General features: G+C 53.5%; 1 protein-coding gene across 12 annotated transcripts in view; it reads left to right on the forward strand.

Moving 5' to 3' along the window:
- JCAD (junctional cadherin 5 associated) overlaps positions 1-22,293 on the forward strand; it is an 83,121-nt gene extending 60,828 nt beyond the window's left edge. For 6 of the 12 annotated variants that reach the window (XM_082618216.1, XM_082618206.1, XM_082618208.1 and 3 more), the window contains one exon: positions 12,315-20,546. In XM_082618216.1, coding sequence (XP_082474342.1) covers positions 12,315-16,035 — 3,721 coding nt within the window. In that variant the 3' untranslated portion in view covers positions 16,036-20,546. The other 6 variants (XM_082618215.1, XM_082618210.1, XM_082618211.1 and 3 more) reach the window with 6 other exon arrangements.
- Positions 22,294-24,424: the final 2,131 nt, after the last annotated feature.

Here is a 24,424-nt window from a genome sequence, read left to right on the forward strand (position 1 = left end):
TTCCCTGTGCCCCGGGGGTCTTGCAGTGGGTGTGTGAGTCCGTCCCTGGCCGCCTCCGGTGGGGCTGGGGGGCCTGGGAGGCGGGGGCAGAGCGGCGCAGGACGGCGGCGTGCGCGGGGCGCAGGGCTGGTGCAGCGGACGTTGAGCGCAGAGTGGCCAGTAACGGAGTTCCGCCCGCCGGCGCGCGGCGTCTTAACCCTCAGCCGCCTCTTTGTTCCCGTGTAAGCTCTTCGTATCTCCTCAGCCAGGAATCACTTAAAAACGCTGGAGAAGCCAGCTTATGTCAGGCACACATTCCTAACACGTTCTGCTTTCTCATCAACGTTTCAGTACCTTGTACATCACAGAGTTGGGAGACGGATGCGCCTCCTCCACCCGTGCCGAAGCAAACCTTTCTTCTCGCGTATCCGTGTAATTCCACTGGCCTCCACCCATCTTTTCACACACGCGCACACACGGGCCCTAGTGTGGAGATTGCGTCTGAATACAGCTGCGTCTGTGGGTGTTTTCTTAATAACCAAAAAGAGGGTGGACCGGGGAGGTTTGGTGGAGGAGGGGGGAGGTAAATTAGAGGGAATTTCGGCGGCTTTGCCCCAGAGCCTGCGCCGGAGAGGCCTCTGCAGCCCTCACCCGGCCGCTTCAACCTAGGGGAACCCTTTGCCATCACTTCCTAAAGCTGTGTTTGCCTTTAATGCTGCCCGGGGACCAGGCTCAGGCCAGGGGAGGGGCCGTGCCTACAAAGAGCGCGAGGCTGGGTACAGCCGCGCAAAACGGGCCACCCAAACAGGTGGGAGCCGAGGCCTCTGCTTAAGGGAAGCAAACAGACATGCGGACACGAAGAGCAGTGAGTCAAGTCCAGAGGGAATGAACTAGCTTCCACGGTCACAGGGAGGACCTTCCTTGTTGGTCGACAGCCGTCAGGGTAGGGATTTTGCTCTTACAGGTCGGAACGTCCAACACCTGGGTCACTGAGTACAAGCAAGAGCGAGGGCCCTCTTCACACCCAGTGGAGTAGAAGCAGGTTTGTGTTGCCAAGTCAGAGCTGCCTGTCTGTGGAGGGCGCGCGTTGTCACCGATGGGGCGGGTTCGGGAGGGAACCCAGGACGGAGAAGGGCTGGAAGCTGCTTTTATTTAACCTTGCCCTTCAAAACCTGCCCTTACGTCCGCTACTGCCTTTGCAGCCATGTTCCCTGAAAAGCATGCCCACCGTGGGTTTTGGAGGAGGGTGATTGTGGGTATGTTGTCCGAGAGCCAGGCCAGCCTTAGCTGCTGCTGCACAAACGCGTGCTGGGTTTTACCCCCCCTCCTGTGCTCCGGTTCTGTGCTGTGTACACCTGCACCTTCTGCCCTGGATTTCAGGGCACTGAGGCTGTGCCCTGCGCCCCCTTCTGCATTTCCTGCAGAGCTTGCTATGTGCTGGGCACACAGTGTGTCCAGTATAAGCCCAGGGGTTCAGTTCATCCATCCAGCCTCGTAACAGTTGTTGAGAAGCAGAAGGTTTAGTTTCTAACGAAGTGAAGACAATGGCCTTGGAATCCCTGCACACGTGCCACGAGCGGGGTCCATCCCAGTCCAAAGGGCTGAATCAGAGGTCAGAGTTGGGTCCCGCTTGGGAAGCAGTAGAATCCCCTTGAGGATTCCACGTGGGCAGTGAGGCTCCCAGCCCCGTTCACAGCTTGCTCAGGATTCCCTAGCCCTGTGTGATCACAGGGGCCTGGGAACCTCAAGGCCCTCCATCCCAGCCTCCCTCAGACCTGTAGGCGCCTTTCTTTCTGTCTTAAGTGAAGGGCTCAGCTGGGTTGAGAGCAGCGCTGGGACGTCTTTGCCTGTCGACAGAGTTCTGAGAGATCTGGCCGTTCCCCCCCAGTCCTGAGGCTGCCCGGTGGACTTGGAAAGTGTCGAGGCGCTTTTGAATTGAAGGTTGCCTTGCAGGGTAGAAAGAGAAAACGCACTCATGTTTGCAAAGATCCATGCCAGTGCCCTGCGCCTCAGAGACCCACTGCCCAGCTTCCTGGCTTGAAGTGAAAAGACGTTTTCTTTCTTTAGTGGCCAGTAGAGAACTGGAAAGAGGAGGCAGGCGGAAAGGTAGGCTGGAGGGGATTACGTTTCCCTTTCGGGAGAAGCGTGCCTTGAGAGGAAATAAATAGGTGCTAATAGTTAAAGCTTAAAAATGTAAAGAAGAAGGAAACTGCCAAATTCTTTGGCTCCTGGGAATTCTGAGTCTGGATGCATCAGTGGTGCTCAGCCAGATCCCAGCCTTTAGTCACGTGGAGATGCAGCCGTGGTCCTGCACCTGGCCTGGTCCCCACCATGACCCTGCCAGGCTGGTCTCCGGGTCTGGGGGGCCGCTGGGGCCTAGGATGCGCTGTCCAAGCCATCAGGATGACTGGGGAGCATCACAGGGGCCCCTCATCCTGCAGTTCCTCGGTGGGGTGAGGTCTGCCCTTAGGGAGTGCCCACACCACAGGCCGGTCCTCAGCACCCCTGGACCTCCTGGGGACGGGGGACTCAGCGCAGTTTGGAAGGCCACAGGGGCCGAAAGGAGACTGGTTTGTTTTATTCTGTTGGAATGGTGGAGAGGTAGGCATGTTAGCAATGTCGTTATTTTATAGCCAAGAGCCTGAAGCTCAGAGAACATCAGTGACTCTGCAAGGGCCACGCACTCGGTGCTAGCGTGGAGGGAAGCCCGGCTCGGGCCACAGCAGCACCGGGCCTGGCCACACTGTGCCTGGCCTGACCCGTCGCCTGTGCTAGGCCATCCTCACGTCCTCCCCTGCCCTCCCTGCCCGTGGGCGGGGGTATCAGCTCCCACGCGCCGCTGCGCCCCTTTCTGTCTGGGGAGCTGCGTAGGGACGGCATCTGTGCTCCCTGGTCAGAGCCGGGTAATGATGCCGCCCTGTGCACACAGGCCGGGGCCACATTGGGGAGCAGTGTCGCCCGTCATCTGGGCGTGGCTGGAGCATCAGGATTCCCAGGTGAGAATGAAGCATGATAGGACTGATAACTCACATCACCTTAGAGTTTCTCGTGTATGAGCTGGTTATATGCAGCAGAATGTTAAAAAAGAAAAAGGCGGGGAGGAACACAGAACAGATTTGGAGCCTTGACTAGGTTCCCAAATGCAGGATCCACGCTTCCTAAGTGGGCGGAGAGGCTGTGCTCTGAGCTGTCGCTGTTGTTAGATCGAGTGATACCGAGCTCCCGGGGTGGCAGGAGGGGTGCAGGACCGGCTGAACTTGCTGAGAAGCCCTTTGGCTCAAGTGGGGAGACTGTTCTCCTTTGGCACAGTTTATCCAGAATGACAGTTAGAGTCACTGCTTTCCAAAGCTGCGTCCCACGTGTTGCTGAGACCGACCTTCTCAGGGCTGGCGACTTGACAAGCCTGTAAAGCGCAAACCCTGGCTGTGCAGCCCCCGTCACCTGCGCTGTCGACCCCAGCTCTGAGGTCGTGGTCTTGGTGGCTTCGTTTATGCCAACCTTGAGGGACGAGCGGGGAGGGGTGGGGCGGGGGGGAAAGTGACAGTCACAAGCTCAGAAGGACTCCCGCCTGGTCCCTGGCGGGAAAGCTTCTGTCTTTGTGGATTCTCCGGGTGCAGGGACCCAGAGGCACCTGCGTGAAGGGAGAGGTGTGAGGATACCACGGGGTCTTGGCCCGCAGGACACGAAGACTGGCGGCCTCACCCCGTGTGGGATGAACAAGCTGGGCCCAGGACGGGCCATTAGCCCAGGTCTCTCCAGGCTGTGGCTCGTCCCTGCGGGACCCTCTCCGCCCAAGGTGTCGCCTGTCACTGTGTCTCCCTGCACTGCAGCTCCTCCACAGACGTCACCAGCAGTTCCCACTTCCCTCTAACTTGGGCTCCCCGGGACTTCAGTCCCACATGGAGGCAGAGGTGTGGCTCCAGAGCCCCTGCCGACTTGCGCCCTTGGGTCTTAGTTTAAATTTCCGAGAGAAAGTATGTGTAGTTGGGGCAGCCAGAGATGTTTTGGGCTTGGTGAGCGTGCCGGCCCTGTTCTGCCGCGCAGCGAGGGTCTGGCCAGGGGAGGGCGGGCGGACGGTGGTGGGTGTCCGAGCCTCACCTGCTCTGGGCAGAGGGCTTCGGATGAGGGCGCTTTCCAGGCCTGGGTGGGCGCGGGGCTGACCGTGCACCCACGCATATTTTCTTTTCTCTTCCCAGACTGTTGATTTAGGAACCCTAAAGCCCTGGCACGTCCCCCTTGAGTCATTCACTCCGCAGAGAGTTCACCTGGATGCTAAACCACTCCTAGATGGTCTCAGGGATCGGACTGGGGTGATGAAACTGGCTGTGTGAGAGTCACCCACATGGTACAGAAGAAAACTCACAGGTCATGTCAAACGTCACTACAGTATTCCCATAGCAGGAAAACCGAGGATGTCTGTAAAACTGTAGACAGTGTTCTAGATGTCAGACGATTTAATGCTAAGTTTTTGTTGTGTCCTAATCTTGGCCGTATAACCAACAACAGATACTAACTGTGTGCATCTTCTCTGTGGCCTCTCTGTCCTCCCCATGGCAACATGAAAAGGATGCTTCTGAAAGCTGGTATTTACATCTGTGCTCAAAGCTCATAATGAGTAGACTTTCAGTTCATCAGTTTGTACCAAGTTTAACTATTTCTGCACATACTGCCTTGTTGCAGGGTGTGCTTGCCAAAACACACACACACACACACACAAAGATTAAGGGGCAACAGAGGAAATGCGCAAAGGAGAAAAGCTAGCTGTTATCTATATGTGGAGGAAACTGCATGCTTCAATGCAAGTAGCCATCACTGAATAATACTCAGCTACCATTAAACTTGTGAAACACTGTTATCAGGCATTCCCTGTTTCCTTGCTGTGTTTCCTTTGAAATGTTATAATCAGAGGAAGCTGTAAAATAACGTAACGTAGCAGAGGTCTGAATCTGAAAGTTGTACCACAATAAGCTCTTTTCTGCTCAGCCCCAGAAATCCTGAGAATAGCTTGTAATTATGTCCTGTCGTCAGCGCAGTCATAGCTAATTAGAGACTCAGCAGTCTGAGAGGATCTCTGATGTGGGGTGAGGGGCCTCATCTGGGGAGCCTTACATCCGATCAGTGGACATCGTTCTAGGTGGTGCTACTGGGTATGGTAAACAGTCCCTTTTCAGAGGCTTTTTAAGCTTCTCTCCAATCATATCCTGCTTAAAATGGTTTTCCAAAAAAGGAATGCCTCGAGTTTAACATCTGTTTCCATGTATCTCTTTCTCTGTACAGAATTATACTTCCACAAACATCATTTGTCTTGTAGCTGCTGCTTCATCTCCTAAGTGTTAGGCCTTGTTAGTTTGACCTCTTCACGGAGCAAAGTATGGATTGTGTGAGCTGGAGTGCTCATCAGCGCACGTGGAGATTCAGACCTCCGATCTCCCCGTTGTCTTGTTGTAAACCCTTCTTCTGAGGCACTTTGTTCTTGTTCATCAGCAGTGTAAGCTTCCAGAAGCCCGGACACTGGTCCTCTCCCTGCACGTGCTCCCATGTTGCTCTGCCGTCACCATGTTTTCCCAAGAAGAATCAGGTTGGACCCTTTGAACATGAGACTTCAGGGAGAACAGTGGTGAGGAGGTGCTTCTAGAATGAGGGGGAAGACATCAGCAACACAGCCAAGAGCTCCATTTGTCTTGGCAGCCACATTAGCACCGAGAGGAGACTTGTTGGTGATGAGTTCCTTCTTCAGCTAGAGAACTGGGTTAGTTAGCAGGTGAGGAAACACCCATATATATCCATAAGGATATGTCCTTATTATGAGAACATGGGAAAACTCTGGAATAATCTGCCTTACCTAGTGGATTCATGAGAGAGAAAATGGGCCCCAGCTTGCTCTTCCTGCTTTGTTTGAATAGACTAGATATTGGTTGGCTGGACATCATTGTTATGGGCCCTCCCTTAGAGCCTGGCTGGAGGGTCAGGGTCTTGTTACGGCAGTCGGTGCATCCTGACTCCCCACCGTTGTGCAGGCCCATTGATTACAGCTTGGGAGAGGACAGTACGGGTCTAAAATAACCTCACTCGAAGACAGAAACTCACTTGTCTCTTTCCTGCGTGCCCCTCACCCCCTCCATATACCATGTGAGGCAAAGACTTTCGAAATGGATCCACTCTGCTGAGAATTTCTTTTAATGGGGTTCATGATGGTACTAATGGCTAGAAACGGGTTTCGTATGTTAGACACTCTGCCAAACAGTTGAAATGTATTATCTCATTAATCCTCCCAACAAACTTGAAAAGGAAGGCATTTGGACCATCCACTGGACAGGGACGAGGAGTCAGAGGCCAGGGGAGGTGCGGCATGTTGCCGAGGGTACGTGGTCACGAAGCCCTGCTGCAGGCGTCTGGACCCCCCCGCCATCCGGTGCCCCAGGAGATGCCCACACGCTCCGGGCAGCATCCCTACCCCGCTCCCTGGTGGTGCCACTGAGGGTCCCCTCAGTCCCAGGCAGCTGGCACGCGCCTCGGCAGCTCCGTCGCCGGGGAGCCGCCCTCCTTGAGGGTCCGCTGCAGGTTCCCCAGCAACCTGACCGCAGGCCCTGCCTTCTCATCCCACTTATTCCCGCTTCAGCCCTTTCTTCCTGAAGCTGGGAAATCCATCAGAAGGGGCCAGGTCACCCAGAGTAAGTGCAGGGCAGCTGCCCAGCCACTGGGGGGAGGGTCCACATCTGGGAGGGAGGGAACGGCGTCTGCCCCACGTGTATCCCCGAGAACTGCAGCTCCAGGCGCTGGTTTGTAAAAAGCAAGCAACGACCCTAAACGCCCCTCCCCGGAGCAGGGCCTCTTGGGCGGGGCCTCTGACTTAGGTCACTTGGATAAAAGGTCTTCACCAGACCTCGCAGAATTAAAAATCTCTTGAAGTCCTACCCCGAAGATGATGCAGAAAACTGCCGGCTGCCACGAGAGCAAGTTGTGTCCACTGCTGGTCACGCGGTCTGATAGCCGGCCCCACGGTACATCTTCCCCTGCCCAGCGACACTGCCCATGCTGAGCTCATCTCTGTGGACCCTGGACCCGGGCTCAGGCATCCAAACCCCCGGGTGGAGGACCAGACTCAGGGCCTTCCGTCCTCTGCGTCAGCAGATGTGTTTCCCTGGGTGGGTCTGCTTAGTTACCTGTCTGTGTGGATACCTTGAGCGCTTTGGACTGTCTTCCTGCCCCGCCCCTCTCCCATAGGCTAAAGTTAGCATCATTCATCAGTCCTGTCATTTATCATGCTTCCTCTTCCAGACCCATTGTTAAGTGTGTGTATTTAAAAAAAAAAAACCAAACAGTAACCTCCTGAAATAGTCTCCCTGGTCCTTTATTTCAGCTGAATCTATAGTATTTATCATTTGCAGTCACTTGTCGCGACATTGTGAAAAGCAGGCGAAACAGTACATTAGCCGTCTGACCTGACAGTTGTGTGTTTCTTAGTTACCTCTCTGCCAGTGCAACTTGCAGTTCTTGTTCAGCTTGAGCTTGGCTGAATAGTGATCTTTGTCCATTATGTTCCCAGAGCAGCTTTGTCTTTTCTGACTGATCTTAATTTGTGCTAACCTCTAAACCTTAGTCGTGATCTATTCTTGACCTTATAGCTCCCCTTTCCAAAATTAGCTTATCTGTTACCCTGAGTCAGAGGGTTAGTCACACAGTGTAGTATAGTGAATATACCACGGCACGCTGGAAAGTAAAATTGCAGGCTTCCAGGCCCAAAGAGGATTGGGAGGAAATTCTGTAGCACTAGATAGCTGACCGCATCCCAGAAACATGCCAGACACCCAACACTGGGCTGATGACGCTGAGTCACTCTAAAGAGATGCCCCAGTGCCCCTGCCAACTAGAGCTGCTAATGGATGTCATACACTGAAGCCAGTAAATATCCAACTTGATAACTTGTCTGAAGGAGAAATTCACCAGAACTGTCACCGCGTGGGTCCACGTGTGCCTGTGAGAGCCAGGCTCAGACTAGGTACAAACTAGATGTTTGTGAAATAATTGCTTTATAGTTTTCTCTGTCATGTGTACTCTTTAAAATAGATTATTTAAAGTTCTCTGGGTGGATCTGTGTTTTCTTGAAACTGGGATTTCGGTGTATTGTGCAAATAGAAAAAAGTTTTGCCTAGAATGCCCAGCCGTTTTGATTAGTTACAAATGGCAGCTTTGACAAAGTTAAGGTGGTAACGGAACATTTTTGGGTGGGGAAGAAAACTGGCCCCCTTACTGGCGTAGGTAACTACAGCCTGTTCATATCCTTGTCCTGTTTATGTCATTCTTTGTTTGTCTCTGATTATGCTCGTGGTCTGAATGTGGACAAATCGCACCTCAGGATTTCAGTCCCTCCTGACGTTTGCAGAGAAGCCAAAATATCTATTGAGAAAGTGAGCAAAAGCCATGCAGTGTGGTTTCTTCTGTAAAACCAGGCGCCCCAGATGTTTACAGGTCTGTAAGGAAGCCCGCTCACCGTCAGCTAAAGAACAGAGGTGAGAAAGGAGATTCCAATGCTGGGCGTTGACCACCTGCTTCCTAGTGATTTATTTTACTCTCTCTTAATTGGGTCTGTGACAATTGTGACATCTTATTAAGCTGCACTTTTTGAATCTTGCCCTTGGACTTGGCACAGAGTCTAAGACCCTGAAGCCAGTAGGTGCCGAGGACCTTTGCATGGTTCATCGTCTGCATCAGGCTCCAGAGGGGCAGCCATAGGGTATCCCTAAGGGAAGGGACCTCGGCTTCCGGAGCTCGGCTGGGGGTGGGGGGCATGTCCATGAGGCCAGCATGGTGGCTTCCACAGGGACCAGTCCTTGTAGAACCTGACCCGAGGAGGGCTATGCCAGCCTTCAAAACCTAAATGCTCGAATGACCATCTGATGGCAACAGAATCAGCAAAGAAACCGACCGTCAGCTCTGCGCAGGGTTAAGGCAGCTTGCAGCACATGGGCAAAGTACACGCAGGAGTTAGGCGGCTGTGCAGCAAATGCTTTGCCTCAAATTCATTTCAGATATTTTCTACTTTTTCGGCCCATGACTCGCTTTGCTGAAGTGGCTTCTTAAGTCATTGAGGTGTGGGGATGCAGGACCTGAAGAGCTACCCTCACTTCTTAAGGCAAAGAAGTAATTCCAGAATAATGATTAATAACAATAATAATAACAGTAGGTTTTTCCCATTTACTCACCATCTAGGCTGCTGTTGAACCGCCCTTCCTCCTGCCTGTGTGTTGGGAAGGGTGCTCCGGCAGCCCGTCCCCTGCCGTGGCTGGTCCCCAGGCCTTCACCTGCTGTGGCTGCACAGAACGAGTGGCCCGGGGCCCCTCCCCGCTCTCCGTACCGTCCTTGCTCTGCTGTCCTGTCAGCTGAAGAGTGGACTATGGTATAGAAATCGTTCCAAACCACAGAATGTGGTTTAGTGAGACCTAAGCACATTTAAAAAAAAAAAAAAAAAAGAGAACCAGTGGGAGATTACTTTCACTTACCTAGTAAGGAAACACGTCGGCCTGACACGGGAACGGTTCGGCAGGGCCAGCTCTGCCCCACACGCTGCGGGTGGGACGAGCCTAAACGGGCCGGACCGGTCTGAGGTCACATTGCACCACAGGGATAGCATGATCCCCTGATCCGCCGATTCCTTTGCTACGGATTGATTCTAAATAACCTGAGACATGCTTAGTGTTGGTGAATAGCGTTTCTCAAAAGTGTTTTAGAACGTAACCTACACGGATGTCTGATAGCAGTATGATGGTTAAATAAAGCACATACACATGATAGACTACTATTCTCCCATTGAAACTGTGCTCGTGAGGAATTTGTCATCACGCTGGAAGAAGTAAAACATGGTGGCTAAGTGGGCTTTATGGTCACATTTGTTGGGTTTGAATTCTTTTCCCACCACTTACAAGCTGTGTGACTTGGGAGAGTTGTCCAACCTCTCTGTGCCTCAGTGTCCTCCTCTGTAAAATGAGACTGACAGCAGTTCCGACCTCGGAGGGGCGCTGCTGAAGCTTAAGTGGGTTAGGAAAGCACTTGGTGGGGACCTGGCACACTGTCACCCTGTGTAAGTGCTGGCTGTTGTTTGTGCCGCAGATGTTGGGAAATGTTGACGTAAAACCAGAAAGCAGATCAACACTGAGGCTGTTTGAAAATCCACATCCTCACACACACACAGACTAAAAGACATACATCAAAATGACTGTCTCTGGGTGTAAAGACTACGGGGGATTTTGGGGGTTTGTACTTTCCTATATTTTTCCACATTCTCAACAATGAGTGCATATTACTTTTATAATTTAAAAAGCAATCAGGACTTTTAGAGTTGGAGCCTTCTCCTGCTTAGCCCGTGGTTAATCGAGGTAGTGGAACGCCCCAGGCTTCCTTCCGCCTCATGGGTTTTCTGTGTTACAGTCCTGGTCTCTGCCGGTTTGTAGGCAGTAGCTTAATATTTCTGCACAGTTCAGCAGTGTTGTTCAGATCCTTCCTTCAGCTGCAGTAGAGCAGCTCTAAACTCGGGCTGCCAGAGTCATTTGAGGAGGTTTTGAAATAATCTGGGCCTGGGCTCCTGGCGGCACTGATTAGATCCCCCGTCTGGGGGGTGGGCCCTGGGCGGTGGTATGGTTTAAAGGCTCACGGGGAAACCCTGATGCACAGCCGGGCGGTGGGCCACAGCCTGGAGCTGGCCGGCCGCAGGTGCCAGCATCCCTTGCCTGGCAGAGGGCTCTTCTCTGGAGCAGGGCCCCTCAGTCTCAGAAGGTGGTTCGAGCGTGTTTCCCGCGTCCCCTGAAGACAAGATGCCCAGAGAGCTTGGTAACAATAGACACCGGACCCTAACCCAGAGCTACTGAATCTGAGCTTTTAGGGGCAGGGACATTGATAATGTGTATATTTAATGAGCCCACTGGGTGGTTCTTACCTTCGGGGAGGTGTGGGAACTCTGCTAGAGCCTCCGTCTCATCCAGACGCTGGGAAGAGCTGGGGGCCCCGGAGAGACGCGGTGCCTGGCTGCCTGCCTGCCTCGGATACTCTCACGGGGTGGAGCTGGGGTGCTGCCTACGGACGTGGGGAGGCGGGGTCCCCCGACTTCCGTGTGCTCATGGTTGACGCCCGCCGGCAGTGATGGTGCTCGGCAGGGGTGCTGGGACCCACAGCACAGGCAGCACCCAGGGACCTGGCGGGAGTGCCTTTTATGGAGCCCCACCCAGGCCTGCTGAGTCAGCCTCTGGACTGGGACCCAGGGTCCTCACCTGAGCGGCCCCGTCGTGATTCCTGCCCACACTCGAAGCGGGTTCCCAGACCTGCCCCCAGAGAGCAAGCGGCCGTCTGGCCTGAGCTGGGGATGGAGTCTCGGGCCCAGGGCCACACTCTGGAAGCCCGGTCCCCTCGGGCATTTCAGAGCCCTGAGCTTGGCCTCGCTCACGTGCATGCAAAGTCCTGAAGTTCTTGTGCACAGCCTGTCGCTAGGCGCGCAATGGCAGAACAGCTGGCTGCCTTCCAGCCCTTATTCGTGGGCGTGGCTTCTTCCAAGTCGACGAGTGCTGGGGTTAGGAGTGTGTTTTTGTTTTATAGTCCATTGCTTTTTTTTTTTTTTAATTTTATTTATTTATTTATTTTTGGCTGCGTTGGGTCTTCGCTGCTGCATGCGTGCTTTCTCTAGTTGTGGTGAGCAGGGGCTACTCTTCGTTGCAGTGCATGGGCTTCTCACTGCGGTGGCTTCTCTTGTTGCAGAGCACGGGCTCTAGGCGTGCGGGCTTCAGTAGTTGTGGCACACGGGCTCAGTAGTTGTGGCTCGCGGGCTCTAGAGCGCGGGCTCAGTAGTTGTGGTGCACCGGCTCAGTAGTTGTAGCACGCGGGCTCAGTAGTTGTGGCGTGTGGGCTCTAGGGCACAGGCTCAGTAGTTGTGGTGCACGGGCTCAGCAGTTGTAGAACACGGGCTCAGTAGTTGTGGCGTATGGGCTCTAGGGCACAGGCTCAGTAGTTGTGGTACACGGGCTCAGTAGTTGTGGCACGTGGGCTCAGTAGTTGTGGCTCTTGGGCTCTAGAGCACACACTCAGTAGTTGTGGTGCACGGGCTCAGTAGTTGTGGCTCGTGGGCTCTAAAGCGCAGGCTCAATAGTTGTGGCGCACAGGCTTAGTTGCTCCGCGGCATGTGGGATCTTCCCGGACCAGGACTCGCACCCGCGTCCCCCGCACTGGCAGGCAGACTCCTCACCCCTGCGCCGCCAGGGAAGGCCCGGGGTGTGGTTTTCAGCAGTCGCGGCCCAGGCAGGCTCCCCGTGCGCATCCTCCCTGGCGTAACCGCGTGCCTCTCTGTCTCTTAGGCTCCGCCAGCAGCCCTCGGCCGGCCGCAGCCATACCTACCGGAGGAGGGAGCAGGAAGCCCGTGAGGAGCCGGCCCGGGCCCCCAGCTCGCCCACGCACGCCACCCACGGGCCCTGGGAGTCTGGCGGAAGCAGCGAGGACGTGATGAGGAAGGCACTTTGCGAGGAAGGGCTGGGACTGGCGGGTCCCGCCAGATGGCAGAGCGTCCGCGTCGGAGGCCAGGCCCAGCCACAGAACCTGGGGGGGCAGATGCCGGCTGGTGTCGGGGAGAAGCTGTTCCAAGACCTGCACTCATGTGTGCTCGGAGGCCATGGCTTGACCTCCCAGAGCACAGGGAAATCCCAGTCGCTGCAGAGAGTTCTTACCCCCGAGAACCTGAGCTGCGTGGAGATTCCCATCCCGTTGAGCGACGGGCACTTTCCGGGTGTCCCTCAAGTGCCATTTCAGCCTCCAGACGGTGCTCGCGATTCGGAAGCCACCAGGAACCCCGAGAAGGGCGGCTCCTCGGCCCCCTTACCCCGGCCTCGGTTTGGGAGACCCCTCAAGCCTCCATCTTACGGCTCCCACCAACACTGCAGGGCCGGCGCGGAAAACGGCAGCTACGCGGACAGCCGGCAGCCGGACTCGGCTGCTGCCCCCTCGACCAAGGCGAACGACGCCGCCAGGCAGGAGCCGTGCGCGCCCGACGCCGGCCTGGAGCCCCCGGTGTATGTGCCTCCGCCCTCCTACCGGTCGCCGCTCCAGGCGGCCGCACCCGCCTGCCCGGGGGAGGCCCGAGGGTGGAGGCCCGAGGGCGGAGGCCGCCGCGTGCAGAGGCACCTGATGGAGAAGGCTGCCACCGGCGGCCAGCTCCCTTCGGGCCCCTGGGGAGCCGGGGAGGAGCGGAGGCCCGGCCCGTGCTCTCCTGTCGGGGTCCTCCCGCAGCCCCGCCCCGCCACGGCTTGTGACGGCTCCGTCCTGTACATCCCCTTCGATGACCCACGGATACGACACATTAGACTCGCCCGACCCCACGGGTTTTGGGAAGACGTGAAGCTGGACGGCCCTGTCCCTGCCCCGGAGCCGGCGCCTGGAAGCCTGCAGCGGGAGGCTGTTGTTCGGGGCCCTTCGGGGAGCGAGAGCTGGCTGTGGGACCGGGTCCCCGGGGGTGGAGAAGACGGTGGCTTTGCTGAGCACAGAGACGCCTGCGTCGCCACTCGGAGTCAGCCGCCGGACGTGCGCGCAGAAAACCTCGTCTCCTCCCCTAGCCCCCAGGGCGAGAGTACCTGCGAGACGCAAACCCAGCTCAGAAAGTTCGAAGCTGGGCTGCAGACCAAGAAAAGTTCAAAGAAAAAAATGAGCGAGACGATATTTTGTTTGGTTTCCATCCCAGTTAAGTCAGAATCACATCTGCCAGCTACAGATACGAACAACAATGACTTGAAACAGAGCGCGGATGAAAGGCCTGGGCCCGAGAGGAGCGCGGCTCTGCAGCAGCAGAGTCTGCTGAGTTTGTCCTCCACCGACCTGGAGCTGCAGGCGCTCATGGGTGGCATGACCGGGAGGACGGAGCTCCGGAAACCAGACCCGGGGGGCCCCGGAGGAGACCAGCCAACAGACAACCCCAGGTTCCCACACCCTGCGAAACACCGAGCGCTCGCGTATTCTGGCTCGTGGCCCGGGCAGCAGTACAGAGACCAGCAAACGCAGACCAGCTTCACCCAGGAGTCCCGAAGCCCGCGGCCCCTCCCCGGGGAGACACGGGGAGGGTCCCCCGACACCGCGCTGCCTCCAAGATGTTTGGATGCCTTCGAGGCTCAGATGCTCGTGGCGTTGGCGTCCAGTGACCAGAACCAGAGGCCCGGGTCTCCTTCCCCGAAAGGCCAAGGGGGGCCCCTCAGCCCGTGCGGCGGCGGCGCCTTCTCAGGGTCTTCCTCGCCCAGGAGCCAGGCCCCCGCACCAAGGGCTGGCCCGGGTGAGCCACGCGGGGACGGCCGTGTCCGCGGAGGCAGCCCGGTGCCCAGGGCCGAGGTCGTCAAGGGGGCGACCACAGGCCCCTGCAACAGCAGGCAGCCGTTTGGGCAGTTCCTCCTGAAGCCCGTCAGCCGCCGCCCCTGGGACCTGATCAGCCAGTTGGAAAGTTTCAACAAGGAGCTTCAGGAGGAGGAAGGGGGCCGGGACGACGGCAGCGGCGGCAGCCAGGATGGCGAGACAGAACCGCCCTGGGCAGGCCGCCCCCAGCCCGCGTCGGCGCGCCCAGGCCTCCCGGACGGCCGGGCACCTGGGGCCCCGGGGCCCAGGCCGGGGAGCGTCAAGAGCAAGCCCGAGAGCTGGGCCGAGGAGGCGAGGCCTCGGTCCCCCGGGCCCCGGCAGGCAGACGGCAGCGGGCGCGCCGCAGGGCCGTCGCCCCCCTGGAGCCAGATGGCGGAGGAGCGGGACCGGGAGGTCGAGGCCGGGGCGCCCCAGCCGGCCATCAGCCCGAGGCCGGTGAGACGAGCCGCGTCTTCCGGGCCGAGCAATGCCGGAGCAGGGCCCCCGCCCGATGCAGCGGAACCGAGGGCGCCCCCGCCGAGTCGGGAGCTCTGCGGCGGGCTCAGTGCTGCGGAGCTGAGCGCAGCCAGCGCACCCAAGGCGGGCGGTGGGGGGCGGGGGACCACGGGGGCCCCCCTCTCTGTGGCTGGCAAACCCCGAGGCCTGTCGGCGCCAGACTTGAGGTGTGTGGGGCTAACGCCGAGGCAGGAGCAGAGTGCCGGCCAGTTAGCGGTGTCTCCGGGGGAAGCCAGTGCAGTAGAAATCCCCCCACACGAGTCCCTCCAAGCCAGGGCTGCCAGGATCCTGGGCATTGAGGTGGCCGTGGAGTCCCTGCTGCCAGGCGCCCGAAGGACAGGGCAGAGCCCAGACCCCGAGCCTGGTGGAGGTGCCCGCAGGCTTGAGGCCCGCAGGCACGAGGCAGCGGCCAGCCCAGCCCAGCGGTGTGACCCCGCCGCGTCCGCCGACGCCTTCTACAGCAGGAGGAGGTGTGGCTGGACCGAAAGCCCTCTGTTTGTGGGAGAAGTGGGCAGCGCCCGGCAGGCTCCCCAGGCCTCCGAGCCCGCCTGCGTGGACGGGGCCGTCCCCAGCAAGGCCCCTAAGCCTCAGCCCAGCCCCCAGGAGTGCCAGCCCTTCCATCCCAAGGACGTGGGGACAAAGCCACCCTTCAGGTCCACCTTGTTCCATTTTATAGAAAGGACCCCAAATTTGGCAGCCTCAGAAAAGAGGCTCCGAAGCACGTCCAAAGTGATTGAAAGTTTACAGGAGAAACTGGCGTCCCCCCCGCGGAGGGCAGACCCCGACCGCCTGATGAGGATGAAGGAGGTGAGCTCTGTGTCTCGGTTGAGGCTCCTGACCTCGCGGGGCGCGGACGCTGCGGAGGAGGCAGAGGACCTGAAGGCCGAGAGGGGCCCCGGGGCCCTGGGCGCCAGGCACAAGCTCTCTGACCCCAAGGGTGCCCTCCCGCTGGGAGAAGACGGGCATCCGACAGCACAAAGGGAGGAGAACGGCGGTCAGGACTTCTGGTGCCCAGGTGAGGATCGGGGCAGGCGGGCGGGCGCGTTCAGTGTTCATTTGACGTCCCAAGAGCATCAGAACACAAGGTTGGTGGATGCTGAAACCTGCAGATTCAGAAAAGGTGCAATTGACCCTGTGAATTATGGGCCAAAAGAGTCTTCATTTTACCAAGAATCATCCAGAAGCTTTCCTTAAAAAGCAAGGTCTTATAGTGTATTTTAAATGATCCAGTCTTGATAGAACTTATCTGTGTAAGCAACTAGGTAAAATTCCAGACATAAACAACCTTGGGGGCCCCTAACTGTGAAGAGGTCCATCAGTAAAGTATTCCAGCTTTAGTGCGGGAACCTTGATCACTCTCGTAGGAGACCATGGCGCTTGTTGTATTCTGTATTCTCTTCCCAGATAATAGCCATTCACCCAGATAACCGTCGTTGCTCTATTAACCTAACGGGAAAAGACGTACCAGTCGATTCAGTAAACTCCCTGCCCCGGGATTCTTGCAGAATCCTTTGTCCCCGTTTTTATCTGTCTGCACCACCACACCATTCATAAGACTTGAGAGGTCTAGATAGAATGAGCAGTTTGCTTTTCTCAGTACCCACCTACCCCTGGAAGTTCGCCCACCAGCCCTCTTCCTTCCAGCCCCTGAGCTCTGATGGCTGAGACCCAGGGGAGCTGGCTGTGGCCGCAGCATCCTGCAGGCCCATGAGCCCTGCATCCTCTCACCTTCACATGTCTCCTGAGCCTTCTTCAGCATGCAGAACCACAAGGCAGGTTCCCATGACAGTGACAGTGATGCCCCCAAACACCTGTTCATCCTCTCGGCTCTGACGAGCAGGCGAGAGAGCCCTTGGCATCTCTGTTTCAGGCGCCGGGATGATCGATTATATACCCTAGACATGATTAGAGGAAATTCAAAGTCCACATCATAAACGACCGACTAGAAGGGACCCTTCTGCTGGAAGGGTGAAGCGCGCCCCTTACTCAGCGTTCCGGCACCGTCCCCGGACCCCGACCCCAGCCCAGCCTCGTCAGCCAGACCCTCCCATCTGACTAGCTGCGCCGACCAGGTGGCCCCCAACCCTCGCTGCTCCGCTTCCTGTTTTGAAATCCAAGGGTTTAAAAGGAGACGGAGAAGATCACTGGTTCAGCTAGAAGAGTCCCGAAATTTTGGTTAAACAAAAAAAATCTCCTTGGCACTTTTTCAGTTTTCCCACAAATGCAGAGTGATTCTTATGAGCCAGCATTGCTCCCACCCACACGCAGCATCCATGATCAAAAGGACCCATTTGTCAGGGCCCTCTTGGGTCATCTGAGTCGACAAAGTTGGTCTTTGCTGCGGAAGAGAATACCAGGAACGCAGAGCCTTTGCCATTACGGTGGAAAGTACTCCATGGCCCATTTTGTGAGCCATTGGGATTTGTCAGGCTGCAGCCTGAGACCCTCTCCCCCCACCAAAAATAGGCCCCTTGGCTTTTAAGTGCTGGTTAAAAGGACATCATCACGGGCTTTTAAAGGGCATTTCTTTATCTATAAAATAAGGATGATTTTGTCAGTGCTCCTGAGAATTATAAGGGTTTTGAAGTAAGACACACCCTGTTCTAAGGAAAACACTGGTTTGTAAAGATCGCTATGCCTCTGTCCATGGCCACGTATTTTGGGGAATATGTTGTAACAAAAAATTTCTAGTTCAAGTCAGTACTCCCTCAGTTCGTAGCCTGACCTTTTGACACATGAATGGGTCCAGGTGGGTGTCTGAAATCACCTAGGTAATGTTGATTTTCATTTTAGCCAGCCATTCAAACTCCACCCCACCCCCATGACTTTATTAATATATTTTTTAACCATAGTTTCCAACAGTTTGAGATTTTGATTACTTTTTTGTCTCTCCATCTGGTGCATTTGTTATTGGTACACAATAAGATGACCAGAAATCTGAAGGCAGAGAACTCCTCGTGGTCATAGGTACCTCGAGCTTCCTGAAGTGGCTGCGTAGCATGACCCACAGGGGTGATTTCACACACGTGCAGTGGCTCAGGTGACCCCGTCAGCCTTTCAGGTGATGGTCACCAGGCCTCAGTATTCAAAGCCAGTCCTTCTGAGAGGCCTTTGATTGACATAGTAAAGGCTTGTTGCTCATAAGCTTTTGGACTCTTTCCTTTTGATGTATCTTACCATTTTAGGCACAAGAGTCATCATCTCCGTCCCCGCCCAACCCCTGCCTCTGTCACCCCAGCGTGCCAGACCCCGTTCACTGCCCCTGAACTCACAGGCCACTTAAATTCAGATTTTGTTCTGGAATTTTCCAACAAGATTATACCGTGTATATCTGTAACCACACACACACACACACGCACACACACATACACACACACACCCTTCTAGAACCTTATTATCTGTGTCGTGTACCCATTGTATCATAAAGACTTTCCTTCAGCTTAAAGAGGGTCATTTCAGTGAACATTTTTTAGTGGCTTTTTGGGCTCTAGCTAAGAAGTCAGCAGCTCAAAACTAATTCAGGTCCTAGACTCCATCTCTGCTGAATGGATTACGTTCCGGGTCAGAAGTGTAATCCTGGCACATCAATGTCCGAACCTCCTGGTCCATCAGCCTCTGCTGGCTGCTCTCCTAATAAAGGTTCAGGAGAAGAGTGGGAGGAGCCTGTCTGCTTGGACCCGCGGTGGGGAACCTGGGGCAGTTTAATGATGCCAAATAATGCCGTTAGAAGGCGGGGCGTCAGGACGTCCTCAAGGGCAATAGCTTTTGAGGGTGTTCGTACTCGAAATACCCACGAGGGCGGGCCTTAGTGATTTGTCTTCCCCTGAAATGATGCCCATGGGAACCAGGATTCCAAGTACCGAGGGTGATGACTTCTCTGTTCTCTGTTCTCTGGGCCTCTGCCGGCCGGTGTGGGAGCCCCTGGTCACACATGGCTCCTGAGCACTTGCGATGTGGCCTGTCCACATTGAGGTGCTCTGTAAGTGTAAAACACACGCCAGAGTTCAAAGACATTCACCCCCAAAATCTAGAACTTCTCAATAATCATTATATTGATCACCTATTGAAATGATAACCCTTTGGATTTATCTGGTGAAATAAAATACATCATTGAAATTAATTTCACCTATTTCCTTTTGTTTGCTTTAACACGGCTACTGAAAACTTTAAAATAACATGCTGTGGCTCACGTTATATCTTTATTGGACCTCGACCCCCCCATGATCTGAAGAAGGAGCCCCTTGTTCTACAGAATTCTCTCCGTGGCGCCCTGTCTCTGGGCCCTCAGCTTCCGCAGTGGAGGTCAGAGAGCAGGCACGTTCCATGGAGGCATCTCCGTGCACCTGCCCTCGGGTGGGCTGCTCCGGGCCCCGGGTCTGTATCACTGGAGGCTTAATAGACACACAGCCTCTCCAGGCCTCTCTGCTGCCGGCAGTGAGCCCGCCCGCCTCATTCTCAGCAGCGAAAAGGGCGTCTTTGCTCACAGGGCGTTCCTCCGAATCCACCTAAGGTGAGGCCGATTGAGCACAGAGATGTAGGCTCAGCTGCTACCCCATGCTGCCACGCTGGGTGTGAAGTGTGGACCCTCGGAAGGCGGCTGACTCGCGGGAACTCTGCTTGCTTCCAGCCAGAGAGGCACTTGGTGCGGCAGGTGTTTACAGAGGAGCAGACGCCTTGCCACGAGGAGAGCCTGTCCTGTCTGGCTTGTGACGTGCGGCCCGAGCGCGACAGACGCTGCCTTAGTCATCGCGGTTGCAGTGTCTTGTCGTAAACACATCATGGGACATCGAGAAGGTGTCCGGAGGAGGCGGCAAACCATTTTGCTGCCAGAGGGGTGGGCCTCCGTGTGGCCTCCAGGATGCACGTGGTCCAGAGGCTTTGGGAAGAGGTGGTTCTGCAACAGCTGTAGTAACCGCCGAATTGTACCACCCTTCCAGGTTTCCTACGTGTTTTCTCTTGAGAACTTAGGAACCGTTTGAGCTGCCGTGGCAGGAAATTCTGACCATGGGAGCCACACGCGTAAGCCTCAGGTTTGCCAGGACCCCAGAGATCTGTGGCCCCCGAGGGCCTAGCCGCAGCCCTAATGACGGTCTAGGACTGTTGTTCTTTTGTGTGGTGTCCCGTTTCGGAAACCCAGGCCACCTGGGCCCAGTATGTGTGCCTGTAGAACGGATCATCGTGGCAGCCCAGACTCCCAGGGCCTGCTGCCGGCTGTCGGGTCAGAAACAGGAGCCCTGTCATTGCCAGCCCAGCTCTCAGGGTCTCAGGGTCCTCAGGCCCTTCTGGGACATCACTGATCACAAGGACGGGCATTCTACAGCAAGGTTTCCTTAAGTTGTAATTTACACGCACACACAATATCCTCTTTACCATCAGCTACGAGCGTCACTGCTGCTTTACCAGAGTTGCATTTAAAGTTAATTATGTTCCACTGTGAACAACAGGAAGGGACCATCAAAATACTAAGCAACTCCCATTTTTCCATCCGTGATTAGGTAGTGGCCATACACGTCCCTTTAAAACAGCCTTTAGACTGTTTAGATAGCTTTTTACTCCATAGTGAAAAATACCAATAAGATGGGTGAGATGTCTGAAAATGAACGTTTCTACACGTGTGGACTTGGTTCCCTAAACATATTTATTTCTGGTCTGAGGATTAAACAGACAAGAGACCAACTGAATATACCGCTACTTGTCTTTCGTTTTCTTTTTTGCAGATTCGTACGACCCTAGCAGGGTGGAGAGGGTGTGATGACGTGCCAGTGGAGTACGGGGCTGTGTCATCTGCTAACAGAGTGATCTCCGAGGTGGCCTCAGCCCCGCCGCCTGGGAGGAAGCTGGGACCCTCTCTGTGACATCCTGTCCCCACTGCCACCAGGAAACTCATCAGCCCTAAAGAGTCACTCTGTGGAAGTAAAGCAGTAGTCCGTGGAAACCATCTGTTTTTATAGCACGAAGAGTTAATACCTATATTTAGAAAAGAGTCACAAAGACCCTCCTTAATGATGGGTTTAGCCAAGCTGGTAAAGGGTTTGGTGTTAATCTGGCTGTATGTGAAAACTCAAATGTGGATGATATAATGAATGATTTTAAAAGGACCGTGAATGTCGTAAATCACCCTTCGCTTCCCCGTGGCCTGCGGTCCACGCTCGTGTCACGGAGTTTGGGATGTAGGCCATTGCTAGTGTGTCAGCACTTTGAGTTCTGGGGAAATGTGAACGCATATGTATGATCCATTTCTCATCAGTCTGGCCTTCTGCTGAAGTCACTTTACGTATAAGTAACTTGCCATCAGAGAATAAAGCTGTAGCTTTTAAGTTCCCGAAAGATTAAAACTTGTACCATAATGAACTAAGAGTGTTATTTATCTGGCAATGAGATACTTTGATCGTTTGCAAACATGATGTTGTCTGCTTTGCACTCAGTATTATCTATTTTTATTTCCTGTATGGATGTTTAGAAATTCTTTATATGAAAAATAATTGCTGGTTTAAAATAGACCATTTTAACAAAGTAACTATATTTCTTTTTACAAAAATGCTATTTTTCTATGATGTAAACAATTGTTAGGTGGCAGATTTTTAAGGAAGTTTATTGTATTTAAGACTCTGTATCCCTTTGTGTGAGAGGAACCCAAAGAGGGTTCACATTTGCTTTAAAGCATATAGCCCTTACCCGTTCACAACTCTGCTACTTCTAGTTTATCTTAGAAAGAGATGTCAATATAGGCATTTTTCAGGGTTAATAAAATTAACTTTTCACAAAGATTTTTTTACAAATAGAGCTGTACGGTTATATTTGAAAATAACCCTCTTAAAACCAGCCAACATCCTTATGACAAATTTTTGCTGCCATATCCACTAGAATTACCAAAAAACAGTTTCATCTTTGTACGTCTGTGGGGATCCGCCCTGAGACCATACTTCCCCTCCTCCCACCCCGCCCCTTTAAAGAAATATGTATTTTTACCTAGAATCATCCTTAATTAGTGTCTGCATAGTTTTCAAAAGTGCTAGAGACATTATATGTATGCCATTACAAAAGTATTGCGAGGCCTATGTATTCTACTGTTTACTATTGCATTAACCTGCGCAAAGTTTATGCATTTTTTACGCGTTTGTCCCTTCTTTCTAAGTCGGGTGTTCTTGGGAGCTAACATTTCCTGAATGGTTCCTTGTCTCCTCCCTCCCTCCTTTTCCTCTCCTTTTTTTTTTTTTCTTTCTTCTTTCCTTCTCTCTCGCTCTTTTTCAGAAACCACCTTATCTATTTTTAGGCATTTCAAATTCCTAAAATGTGAACTATTGGGTGGTCTGCAGTTTGGCCCTAAAACGACTCTGGGCTTTCATGGCCTGTTTTTATCTGTACCTTATGATTTTATTTCATCAGAACTTCATGTATTTGGATGGTAATAAACAACACAGAATCCAAGCAGCTCTGAAAAGTCTTTTCAAACACACTTCTCCGCAGCCTTGGTTCTTACCTGTTACTCATAGTTACTCCTTTCCAGATTTTGGTTCCCGTGAAATTAGAAGATTCTCTGCTTCTCACAACACACGGGGATGACGGGCCAGGCCTCTGCCAGGATTGGCTGAAACTGCTTTTCCCAGGAAAGATGTCGTGGGGAAGAGGCCGCTTTACTCTGCTGTAGTGGGTGAACCGCGGGGGTCATCTGGTAGCACTCAGTGAGGGTGGCTCCTGGGGGTCCTCGTGGGGTGTGCATCCCTGTTAAGTGCAGATGAAGGAGGGCATGTGTGTATATACGTATGCATATAGACACATGCATGTATCATCCGTGTACATACATCTTAACGGTTCTGACTTCCCCTTATATATATATATATATATATTTTTTTTTTTTTGCGGTACGCAGGCCTCTCACTGTTGCGGCCTCTCCCGTTGCGGAGCACAGGCTCCGGACACGCAGGCTCAGCGGCCATGGCTCACGGGCCCAGCCGCTCCGCGGCACATGGGATCTTCCCGGACTGGGGCACGAACCCATGTCCCCTGCATTGGCAGGCAGACTCTCAACCACTGCGCCACCAGGGAAGCCCCCCCTTACATTTTGTTGGTCCCATCTAACACTTCTTTTAACCCAAAGAATCCAATTACAGCTTATTCCTCGAGAGAAAGAGAAGGGCCCTAAAGGGAAGAAATTACTGAACCTTATGTATATCACAAACCAACCAAACTGTGACACTCTTCCTTTCTTCTAAATTGTTGTATCATAGCACTCTGAAAGCGTTCTGAAAATGTAGTGGAAATTATCAGTATTTATACTTCTAACCTTAATTTCTGGATTCCAGCCTGTACATAAGTCTTCCGGGGGTGGGGAGGTGTGGGGATGGTAACTTTGAAGATGTGGCTTTTAAACTTGCGGATTCTGGGGTAAATAATACAGTCTCTAATCAAAAAGAGCTTTTCCAGGGGTTTTGGAGTTCAGCTGATTATTCTTCTATTATTTCTGTTTCTTATACACACACAACCCTCCATTATCATTTGTGGCTGGAAAAGAAGTTTTCATATTTTGTGTTTGTCATTCTTTTTCTCATTCAGATGACTTACTATTAGTGTTTAATAATTGGTGGCTTATAAAATTAAAAATTCTAATTTTGACTATTTGGACTAAAAGAATTATATGAGGAATCACATTTGAAATGTATTTGTATTTCTCGATTTGCAAAAGAAGGGGAAAATGTTGTTAATATAGCTGTAATTACCTTTCTTTGAAGAAAATTTCTGAATGATTGAAAACCAAATATCTTTAGTATCGTCTTGAACCTTCCGTTTCTGCAGACCCCAGGAAACACCTAAGGATGCACAGCCCCTGATTGCATCTTCAGAATCCTTTTCCACGTTGTACGTTAACTATTTGGGTTCCTTTTTAAAAACTCCCTTAAAAATGTATGTGCTCTCTGAGACCCTGGCTTCCTTCTGAGAGTTGTAGGTTGAGGTTTGAGTCATGTGGAAATTCTCAGTAGATCTTTCTTTTTCCACGTGACTGTTGGTGAAGGGCTGTCTGTCGTTAATGGAAGTCCGAGTGTTTGAACTCAAATGACTCTGAAACTAGACACCGACCGCTTTTACAGCAGTGAAATGACCTGCTCTGATAGCACCTTGGTTTAGGCCTTCTGGGGAAAAGTGATGAATCTGATCCTCTGTTGACACGACTCCTTCCCAGCTCTGAGCAAAAAGGGCTGATGGAAGATAAGATTAACCCCCATCTCATCCGTGACCCTCCAAGATTTTGTTTGTGTGTTTTGGCTATTCTTTTGTTTAAAATGACTAAATTATACACAACTCAGTGTCAGGTTAACATCTCCTAGTAACTGACCAGTACAGCAGAATCCCTCTCTGAAGATCTGGGCTTAGAGACTTGAACGCAGTTACTTCACTGCTGCGACTGTCTGTTCTGCCAGGTCCGTGTGCGCGCAGGAGGTGGTGCTCCAGGGATGGAGTGAACGGTGGGAGTGTGTTTCTTAAGCTGAGGCGATTGCAGGCCTGGGGGATTTTTGCATTTTCTTCTTCTTTTGTTTTGAACTGCAGATTCTGTACATCTGTGTGTGGGAGGAGAGTTGCTTCTCAG

This window comes from Mesoplodon mirus (assembly GCF_964341445.2).
Source record: "Mesoplodon mirus genome assembly, chromosome: 4".
Classification (NCBI taxonomy): domain Eukaryota; kingdom Metazoa; phylum Chordata; class Mammalia; order Artiodactyla; family Ziphiidae; genus Mesoplodon; species Mesoplodon mirus.